The sequence below is a fragment of the Lygodium microphyllum genome, chromosome 23 (assembly GCF_053477565.2).
Source record: "Lygodium microphyllum isolate KBCC chromosome 23, Lygodium_microphyllum_v1.1.10, whole genome shotgun sequence".
NCBI lineage: Eukaryota > Viridiplantae > Streptophyta > Polypodiopsida > Schizaeales > Lygodiaceae > Lygodium > Lygodium microphyllum.
This window is the reverse complement of record NC_141157.1, coordinates 9251732-9262921: the sequence shown is the minus strand read 5'-3', so window position 1 is coordinate 9262921 and position 11190 is coordinate 9251732. Positions and strand designations below refer to the sequence as shown.

Sequence of the window (11190 nt, the reverse complement as noted above, 5' to 3'; positions counted from 1 at the left end):
TTTCGGTCAATCTAAACTATAAACCCTAATTTACAATAAAAATTAGGGTTTGACAATCACCTCAGGATGTGTGCTCAAAATTGAGGGCATAGGACTTGAATTCCAACAACTAAAATTGAGGAATTTTAGGGAGATTTAAGAGGTCAATCATCCAATATCTGAATGTGTCTTTCAACGAGCAAGGTGAAAGCCAATCCCCAAGCAAACCAAGGGGCAAATTGGTTTGGAGGTTTGTTGGTCAGTTTTGATAGCAAGAGGTACTTGAATAAGTAGAGGAGATCAGAGGATCTGAGTTGTACTCTTTTCATTTGCAATATAAAATAAAGAAATACCGAAAGGGGCACCAGTTTTGGGGCCAACCAAGTGTCCAATGTCCAAGATTAAAGTGGTAAAGTATGCATTTTCAGTTTATGTGAATTTTATGCTTGCTGTATGTGCTAAATCAGGTTATTTACCACCCTATCCGAGGAGAAAGGCTGGTTACACCAGCAATGATGGGCAGCTGCTAGGTGGCAACCAATCAAAGATGACAGAAGCTTTGAGAGGCACCAAATGGGGCAATAGCAACTTTGTTGTGATAGCATCCATTAGGTGTGTACGAGGAGGGGGTAACACTCAAAGAAGAAGCAGAGTGGCTAGGAGAAGAAGAGTGAATGAGGATGCTCTGAGAGTGCCCTGAAGTGAGAGAGAATAGGAATGCTTGTAACATGTTCTTTTATAGGAGATTTCTCAAGACAAGGACAAGGAAACTCCGAGCAAGGACAAGGATTCCTGCATTTGTCTATCTTATTGTGTAAACAAAAGCCATTTAATCATAAATAAAACTCTTTGGGCCTGAATTGAGAAGCATTAATGAGGCCAGGCGTTAATGCATGTAAATTAGTATGTAATGCTAGCCTTACTTTTGGTTGCCCAACAAATTGACAAACTTTTGACTTTCTAGGGATCACCTTGCTTACATTGTTGAATGGAATCCTTAAATGCCTACTAGCAAAGCTTGCATTACTTCATTAAAGCTTGTTCTATACCGTTGATTTAATGTCTTCTCAAAAGTGTACTCTTCCTTCATACAAGTTCATGTGCCCTTTGAGCTTTTCAGTGTAAAAGTTGATTTTCCCATGGTTTTGACACCCCCTCAACAAGAGCACTGCTAAGTAGGTGAAAAAATTGTCATTAATCACCTTTGGAGGACAAATACTGAACCTGCATAGAGGTTCTGTTCCTTGCCATTTCTTGGACATTTTAACCTTGTGTAAGGGTAGCTAGTTGCTTGACAAAGCCTACCTTATTTGATATCAGCCAAATGCTTTCTCAAGCTGTTGTTGGCATGCAGTGCCACTTCTCTTGGTTCTTTGATGTTCTAATTTTATGTGCGCAACATATTGTTTACTTTGTGTCCTAGTGTGAGTACTTCCTGCTATTCTTGTTGGATGAGCATTTGACATTCTGATATACTGTACATATGATCTATTTTCACTTGTATGGGTACAGCAGCCCCAAGCACTGTCACTGGCAAGACCGGGTATGTCTGGGATTGATTTTGCTCTGTTTACTGCCTGCATTTCTGTTTGCTTGCTCATGTGGCATGCACAATTTTATGTGCATTGTCAACTTATTTTTTGTAAAGTTTCATTGTTTTAACTTTTATCTTGACACAGGCATGAACCACTTATGTTTGAGGCCCTTCGGGAGGGTCTAGAGGAGGAGATGGAAAGAGATCCTTGGGTTTGTGTCATGGGAGAGGATGTTGGGCATTACAAAGTGACCAAGGGCTTTGCAGAAAAGTTTGGTGATCTTAGGGTGTTGGACACTCTGATATCTGAGAACTCTTTCACAGGAATGGCTGTTGGGGCTGCCATGACAGGTCTAAGACCTGTTGTTGAGGGTATGAATATGGGTTTCTTGTTATTGGCTTACAATACAATCAGATTTCCAATAATTGTGGTATGCTACATTACACTTCTGCGGCCAGTTCACCATTCCTGTTGTCATCCGAGGCCCTGGTGGAGTGGGTAGACAACTTGGGGCAGAGCATTCACAGCGTTAAGAATCATACTTCCAATCTGTTCCTGGATTACCGATGGTTGCTTGCTCCACCCCATATAATGCGAAAGGCTTGATGAAAGCTGCAATTCGAAGTGAAAACCCTGTAATTTTGTATGCACATGTACTGCTCTACAATCTGAAGGAAAGGATTCCCAATGAAGAATACATATGCTGTCTAGAGCAAGCAGAACTTGTTCGTCCAGGAAATGATGTGACTATCCTTACATATTCTCGGAAGCGGCATCATGTCTTGCAAGCATCCAAGAATCTAATCAATAAAGGCTATGACCCAGAAATCATAGATATAATCTCTTTAAAGCCTTTTGATCTCTACACAATTGGGAACTCGATAAAGAAGACACACAGGGTGCTCATTGTTGAAAAGTGCATGAGGACAGGAGGAATAGGTTCTAGTCTAAGAGCCTCCATATAGTGGACAACTTCTGGGACTACCTGGACGCCCCTATTATGTGCCTGTCTTCTCAGGATGTACCAATACTGTATGCTGGACCTTTGGAAGAGTTGACTGTTGTGCAGCCACACCAAATTGTGACAGCGGTTGAGCACATATGCAAATGAGGAAAAAAAATTGTTGCTTGCTTCAATAATAGCCGGTGTTTTTCTGCCTTTTGTCTGAGGCAATGCAGGGGTTTAGTAGTAAGGTTTTTCCAATTTTCAAATGCTGAGACACGTATGTTGTGGCAATTATTTATTTGCAGCTGTGAGAAATTGAGTCTATGCCTAGGGTCTTGCATGTTCAGGCTGATACACTCCACAAAAGAAGCCCGTCCTGACTTGGGCTTGTGTTTCATTGCTATTGTATTTACCTCAAAGATTTAAAACTCACCATTTCACTGACCTGTCATGTCTGATCTAGTTTGTAACTGCCTTCATGTTTACGTTGAATTCTGGGTCTCCTTTTTGCAGCTCTCTTGTAGTTTGTAATCATGGAAATTTGAAGCTTGTTTTGAAAAAGTGATGATCTTCAACACCCTGTATAGTTTGAGGCTCATTTTAAACAAGCAGTGATTCGAGCTGAAGCATACTTTCAATACCATTAAAAGCTTACATTCTTATTGAGAAATGGCAGATTCATATTTGAAGTGAGAGACTTCTACGTGCAAATCACTTCTGAAAACAACAATGATGGTCTTCCTCTTTGTTGACATAAAGCATATGTGGACCTATTTTTGCATTCGTATCAATATGCCTTTCAGTAATGTATTGCAACTTTGATTCATATGTGATCATCAAGTTTTGGCTACTCGTATCTCTCTCTCCAAATAGGGCACCCACAAAGGACATTCATTTCACAAGCACCTGTACTCAAAGAAAAGTATGTAAGAATCAGATGACAACCTTTTCCAAAACACCTAATATGATGCATGATGCATTTACGCAGATATCACATTTGTGATATTTGTCCAAGGGAACTCTTAAACAGACCAGAATGAACCCAGCGTCCATGGCCTTCACCAGGCAACAGACTTCCTTGCATGGTGAACCTAAATGAGTTCAACCACCACCTTCATCCCTGCAGCATTGCCATGCGTAGAACCTTCAGCTTCTTGCAGCCCTCAAATCAGCGAAGGGTAGGGTCACGTGCAGACCTGCCAGAGCTTTTATATGTCAAATAAGTTGAGTTTGCACGATGTGACATGCCCTTTTTACATGTGCAGCTATTGAAGGTTTCTGATTTATCTTTTTCTAAATTTATTGAATTAGAATGTCATGGAATGCTATTCTTTTTATAATGCGAGATATTGCTTCAAGTAAGATGTTTACATCGCCCCTAACCAGAGGGAATTTAGCTACAGATTGTCACTCTTTTGAAGAGTTTAACAATAGGTCAACCCTCCTTCCAGACATCCTATTAATCAAAATAGCAGCATCAACAAAAATGCCATTACACATATTGGCAGGGGATACATACACTTGTTTGGTCTGACCAAATGTGATACTATTCCTAAGGTTCCACAAACAAAGGATTGTAGAACCTTTAAGCCCATTCCAAATCTTCTTAGATACTTCATTAAGATTCCCTCTATCTCTAAGTAGCATTTGCTTTCATCCAACTACATGATGCGATTTCAATTCTTCCATCTTCTTCTTAATCTTCTTCCATAAAGCCTGGGTTTCAAAGCAGTCCCAAAAAACATGCCTTACCATTTCCTCTCTCCTGCAAAAGACACTTCGAGGGGAAACAACACTAAACTTGGACAGCTTGTCCTTAGTTGCCACCTTATCAGCAACAACTCTCCATAGCTTTATTGACTTTATGGGAGGGAGTAGCTCTCAGTGCCTTCTTGAGGCGCTTCTTCCAGGTTCTGAAACCTCCTCTAGGTTCATCTCTTTTCCAAGACTCCATGGTTCTTAGCAACCATCTTGCATTAGGCATCCTAAAGTCTACTCTTCGTTTTGCAATACTTAATGACCTGCCATGAACATTACATAAATATTTCAAGAAGGTGGCCTTAAATAATAGAACCATCTGCAACCAGTTCTCTTCCCTCTTTAGGGGTTCCAGACCAAGTTTAGAGTTCCATGAGTTGGAAGAGGGCAAAAATATTAGTTACTTTTTGCTCCAGCCCTTCTTCTCTCTCTTCTCCTACAAGCTGCCATGGCTTCCAGTCCAAAAAAAACCCAAGATCTAGCATGAGGTTGCTCCCCAACATCAACCAGCCCCGGAACACTATCACTGACCCCGCAAGCTACCGATCAAGTAGTGGCTTGGGGGAGTTACTGCCCAGTAGGCCTACACGACAGCCCCCACAATTTGCGGCACATTTTGCGATGGCGGCCCTGCCTCCCTCAGCCCTCCTACCCTTCCCCTCCTACTGCCTTACCACTCCCTGTCATTCTTAGGCACTCATTCAACACACTTCTCCCTCCAACCTTGGCACTCTTGACCCCAGGAATCAGTCTCCAAGGTGGACATCAGTAGAGCTGAACAATTTGGGACAGTTGGGCAGCCATGGATTCTTCAACAGAAGCCATCTCTGACCTTGAGAGCTCAACCCCCACAAGCTCTTCAGACCATGAATGATTTCTTTTACCCGGATGAAGACATGGAGTTCAGCATGCATAATGGGAGCTTTGTGGGTAGCCATGAAAGCTTCACTTGAAGCTTTCCCTCTCTGAAGCTCAAGCTCGGGGAGAAGCATGGGAGCCATCCTCAGCAGTAGGAGCATTCGAATGCTAATTTTTTTTTCCATGGATGCCCCAACCAACCAGACTTGATCGATGGAGCAATCGGGCATCATGAAGAGTTATGCTTCAACGGTCTCTCCAAGCATTATTCGTAGCTCTTTCTTCCTTCTATAGACACTTTATTAAGCATTATGCCACCATTGCAACACTTTTGACTGATTGTTTAAAAAAGGAGTCATTCTTTTGGGATGCCACCGCTGATCATAGCTTCAAACAATTAAAGAAAGCACTTACTTCCGCCCCCATCCTTGTTTGCCCTAACTTCTCTAAGTTGTTTACCATTCATTGTGATGCTAGTGGCCAACTGCTAATCACGACCGCCCACAGCTGTTGATCCTCAATTCTTTGAAGCAACTTGATCAAGAGTCTTTGGGCCCTTTCCTTTAGGGGTTCAAAACCAAGCCCCCCTTCATCAATCAGAGCTAGAACTTGTTGCCAAGGAACATCAGTCCGGCATTTAGAGTCACCAAAGGACCACAAGATCCTCCTTAACATTACTTCAATTTTATCCCAGTGTAACTTATTAAACGAGTAAATTGAAGCTGCAAAGATCATCATGGGTGAGAGGACATTCCTCAAAAGCACCAATCTTCCAGCCAACCCTAAGGCAAACAGAACCCTGTTTATTTTTTCTGAGCCACCTATAGAACCAATCAAAGCATGTTTTAAGAGTTAAACCAGCACCTATAGGAACACCCAAATACCTTATAACCTGCCCTTTAGGGATCTCATGAAAACCAAATTGTGCAATCCAAATAGGTATATCCTCCCAAGATAGGAAGATCAATTCAGACTTTTGGTTGCTGATCTTGGATCCTGATAATCCAAAAAACTCATCATAAATGCTGAGAAGTGTGTTAACAGACAAGGGATCAGCATGAACAATATTTGAATTATCATCTGCAAACATATGCACGCATAAGTAACCACCATCAGGAAGGCCAAGTGGCCTTATTGTTTGTGCACGAATAGCATGATCAATGCAGCAAAATAGAGGGTGAGTAACCATAGCAAATAGCAGTGGGGCAACGGGACATCCTTGCCTTATACTACAATGTAGAGCAAAGCTACCTAACCTGAAGCCGTTGAGAGAGACTATTGCTGAAGCATTGGAAAATAACACCTATACCATACGAACAAACTGCTTACCAAAGCCTGATCTTTCCAGAACTGCCAGTATAAACTCCCAGTAAACTCTATCATACGCCTTCTCAAAGTCCATATTCAGAAGGATGTAGTTTCCCTGGAAGTCAATGCAAGATCAATACCTAATATGATATTCAGAACTGCATCATGTATGTGCCTACCGTGAACAAAATCATATTACCTGCAATGAACATATCTATTCAACACATGCTTAATTCTTAAAGCAAGCACTTTTGCCATCAGCTTGTAAGGAACATTCAGCATTGTTAACAGTCTCCAGTGACTAGGCTTAATTCATTTTGCAGATTTGGGCACCAGCTTGATGATTCCTTCATTTACTATTTTAGTTGTCCTACCAGAGCTTCTGAATTGATTCAACATCCTGCATAAATCATCCCCACATACATCCCAACTTCCAATAAAATACTCAACTGGAAATCCATCAGGTCCAGGGGCACGGCCTCTTTTCATCTGCCTGGCCACAAAGAGAAGCTCTTCACTCATAAATGGTCTTGCTAAAGATAACACTAGGTTAGGATCCACTAACTGATCAATGTGCTGCAAGAAGTCATGCATTCTTCCCTCCCAGCTCTGCGGTGGTATGAATGGCATAATGACTATCGCAGATAAGTGCCGTTTGAACACCTCCGCAATCGAAGCCTCATCATGGTGCCAATTCCCTTCACCATCTTGAATGCAGCAAATATTTTCCTTTTGTTTCACTCTTTAGGGTGCCCAAAAATGCTGAAGTAGGGGCTTCCTGGACCAGGAGAGAATTCTCTCTCAAGTGTATCCTGATACCATTCCTCCTATGGTTTTCCATTGCTTTAATAAAACTTTCAACCTCTTGAAGGAGGTGGAGTGAAATGGGGTCTTCAGGAGAGACCACCAATAGACAGCATAGCCTCCCTAAACTTTTCCGCAGCTGCAAGATATCTCCTCCTCCATTTGGCTTGTTGCCTACCAAACTGTTTACAAAACTTAAGTCACTTCTACCATGCTATGATCCCATTGATCAGCACAGCAGAGCATACTTGTAGAGAGCTGGCACGCCATACTTCTTTGGCATTGTGTACAAACCACTTATCAGCCAGGGAGCTCAGATTGAACAGAAAAGGGGGAGTGCCTTTATTAAGTCTACCAGAACAAATTAATCTAATTGTGAGTATAATTGGAATATGATCAGAGTCCATGCACTCTGCCAACATCCTGTGCTTAGGCCCAGGCACTATCCATATACCATTGAGTGATATGTGAAACCAGTCTAGACGGGGCCCCCCTCCAAGTCTCCTCCTTGTGCCTATTATGCCAGGTGATCCATTTGTCTGTCTTTCCATTGCTTAATAAGGCAGCATCGATCAAACTGAGGGATGAGGAAAAATCATTCCAAGCACTCCTCTCCTCCTCAATCATATTACTTGTGCCATGAGACGATCATCTGGAGAGATAGTCATGTTTCAATCTCCAGATAGGAGTGAAGAATCACTATCTACATGCGCAGCCATCCATTTCCATGTGTTTGCTCTTGCACGAGAAATGTTCGGAGTGCAAACCGAAATGCAGTCCATCTCCTCACCAGATACCCTAACTCTTATACCCAGTGCATTACCAATCTGATCATTATCTATTACATTCGCCTACAGACATTGTTTCACCATTACCAGCATACCACCTTTTCCTCTTTCACAAAGATTATAGAAACAATCACAACCTGGTACCTTAATCATAGCAGCACTAGTTGGATCAAGCTTCACATCCTACACCTGAGCAATGTCCGGTTTACATATAAACAGTATATCCCTCATTATCATCTGCCTATCCTTGGAACAGAGACCCTGAGCATTCCAAGTAAGGATGGATATTCTGAGTGAGACTCTGTCCATCAGATCACTAGAGTGATATCTCAACATCAGCAAGGGGGGCATAAAGATTAGTGAATTCATGCCTACCCCAAGCAAGTTGCTTAATAAATATCCTTTAGTTAGACCCCTTGCTTGTAGTTTCAGTACCTTTATCCCCATCCTGATTCTCCTTTCCTCCTTCCTTCTCCAGCTTGTTGGGTCTCTCCTTGTTGGGGTCAAGAGGCTGGAGGATCCTATTTGCTTGCACGGCTTCTTTCTTCTGTTCAGAACCACCTGCCAGCCCAGCAATAATGCCTTTGCCTTCTTTAGTTGAAGCAACATTAGGAACCACCTTGTCAGAATTCTCGATTTTGTTCTCACCCTTCTTGTCAACCACATCCAATTGAGGCATCTTCTCCTGAACATCCTTTTGATTATTTCCTTTATTCCCTTTTTGTGGGCATGCCTTTGCAAAGTGTCCAGACTTCTGATAGATATAGCAGACATCAGGGAAGTTTGAGAAGCACACTTCACAAATAATATTAAGCCATCTTTTATCGTGGATTTCAAGCACATCCGGGGGCTCAACCTTCAATGCCACAGAATACATGCTCTCCTTTCACCTTTTGGATTAGCAGGAAGGGGAGGAACATAAAGCACCTTACCGAGAGCTGATGCACTGGATGCAGGTTAAGAAATGCCACCCATACTGTACATTCAGTAAGTAAGAAATCCTCTAGAGAAAAGGTCATCGACTAGGGCAAACAGTGAACAAGATTTCCCTTAAATCCAACAGAGCAAGAGAGCAACCAGTTTCTCTCTGCCTGTGATCCAACTAGCACTTGATAAAATCCCTTACCAACAAACCTATGATATAGCAAATTACAATGCGCTTGTTGATACGTGGACAGAAACCAACTTGCAAACTCATCATGATTGGGAACCCTTCCCATGAAGTAGAGATAAAGACCAGCTGTAGAAAAATCATAGTACCTCTGACACAAACTTTCCAAGGGCAGCTCCATATCAATCTTAAATACCTTCTTTGCACTAGCTAAGAGAGCTTGTTTCTTAGCAGTACTAATCTTCTCCATATCGCTGGTAAATGCTTGAGCCACAACTTGTACCTTCCGTCCTTTATCCTTTGCATACGCTGCATATGACTCTATTTCCATTACATCGCCGCTCGTCCACAGGACCTTTGCAGGTTCACCTGTTGAGTCTATCTCCCTGCCACGCTTGGCCTGCGTTAGACCAGGAAGAGTACCACGAAGGCGCTAGCAACTTTCTCGCCCTTTCACTCCCTATTCAGAGACCCGTGTGGACAAGTAGGATCATCCTGTTTTCCTTCTCTTCTTCTTCTTCTTCATAAGAACTCCCTTTTGAATCGGATTCTTTGTCAGAATGCTACTATTTTGATTTAAACAAGATGGAACGCTATCGTTATCTTTTTTTCCCCGTAAAGGAGAAGACTCAAGTCCTTTTTAATGCTATGTCTCCCGTTGACGCTGCTCTTTTTAATGTTTGTGAATCATCTTCTCTCATTTGTTGCTTGCTATGCTTTCCTTCTCCTCGTTGCTGATCTGATTAGGGTAAGGGGGCCGAAAAAGTGACGGCATGTATTGGTAGGCAGCCAAGCAATCTACCATATCTGATCTTCAATCGGCATGTTTTGTTCTGCGAGTGTTGTTAAGGTGTGCTGCTCCAACGAATACGTTCGTTCCACGAGTGCTATTTCATTCCACAAGTGCTGCTTTCATTCTGCGAGTGCCATTGAGTATCGCGTCCATCCACGCGTACTGTCGATGTGTGCTGATCTAACGAGTACGCTGATTTGAAGAGTAATATTACTAACTGTAGTGTAATAATGACTGGATCGATTTTTTTTCTTAACTCCTTGAATAATTGGAGAAGAATAATAATTAAAATTGACCTGGTCGGTCCACCTTTCGCAAATTTGCACCGACCGTCGTAGCCATAAGTTATAACCACACTGAGTGTTGGGTTGCATTACTTTTTTTGGGCCTGCCAAATGCCCATAGTGGTCACTTTTGGTGACATTTTTTCTTAGCGCATAAAATAGGAAAAATCTAAATAAAAAGTATAAATTTTTTTTTTTAGAACCCAGCGATTTGAATTGTTGCAACAATCTCTCTCAAAAGTAAACAAGAAGTGTATGTTGATGTCTATTGTTATAACCATCTCTCTCTCTCTCTCTCTCTCTCTCTCTTAGAGAAGAAACACAATTACATCTCTTGACCTCCTTCTTGATGATACTTTTTTCTTGGATTTATTTCTCTTGTCCCATCCCCCAACTTGCTATGGTTTTCCTTCTCCTCCTTCTCTTACTCCTCTCTTTAATCTGCCCTTCCCTCTTCCTTTGACTTTTCCTCCTCCTCTTATCTTACTTCAACTCCTTCTCCTTTCATCTCTAGGACAAGTCATGGTTGTGTTAAATAGGAGAGTGGAGAAGAAATGGCATTGATGGTGGGTAGACACCCTACACGAATGTGAAGGGAGGTGAGCCATGAAGTGGAAGCGAGGGAGAGAGAGAGAGATAGAGAGAGAGAGAGAGAAAAGATGTGGAAATTCCAACAGTCACAATGTGTGATCGAGCTTCCCTTAATTCAAATGTCACTTAAAGAATAAATAATAAAGTGACAGTGATGGATATCCACCACCTACAATGTATAGGTGTGTGGGTTTGTGAGTATTGTCAGTGTAACTAATACACATGTAGCTAGGTACATGCACCTTTACCTCCAACAACCTCTCACTTAAAGGCTAAGTGTCCCTAGTGAGGAGGAGAGAACAAGAAAAAAAATAACAAAGTACAAATGTACATAAGTACAACAGGATGAGGAAAGACATCATCTTATCCAATGCCCGTTAACTTCCTTAGGAGGGCAAAGCGCTCCATCGAGAAACTTTGAGCAAATCTACAGAA

At 41.9% G+C, this 11190-nt stretch overlaps 1 protein-coding gene across 3 annotated transcripts; it reads right to left on the bottom strand.

The window, feature by feature from the left end:
* Window positions 1-1127: 1127 nt before the first annotated feature.
* On the bottom strand, window positions 1128-10062 carry LOC148015865 (uncharacterized). 3 transcript variants are annotated; one of them, XM_087663837.1, is made up of 4 exons: window positions 8412-10062; window positions 6406-6499; window positions 5961-6156; window positions 1128-3656 (listed from the first exon to the last, which is right to left on the bottom strand). In XM_087663837.1, exons 1-4 carry the CDS (start codon window positions 8817-8819, stop codon window positions 3629-3631), a joined length of 726 nt encoding a protein of 241 aa, XP_087519963.1. In that variant the 5' UTR covers window positions 8820-10062; the 3' UTR covers window positions 1128-3628. The 3 variants fall into 3 exon arrangements, 2 of the variants coding, with proteins under 2 accessions (XP_087519963.1, XP_087519962.1); XM_087663836.1 differs by lacking the exon at window positions 1128-3656 and having other exon boundaries at window positions 3663-6156; XR_015688045.1 differs by lacking the exon at window positions 1128-3656 and having other exon boundaries at window positions 3663-6499; window positions 6584-10062.
* Between the last annotated feature and the right edge of the window lie 1128 nt (window positions 10063-11190).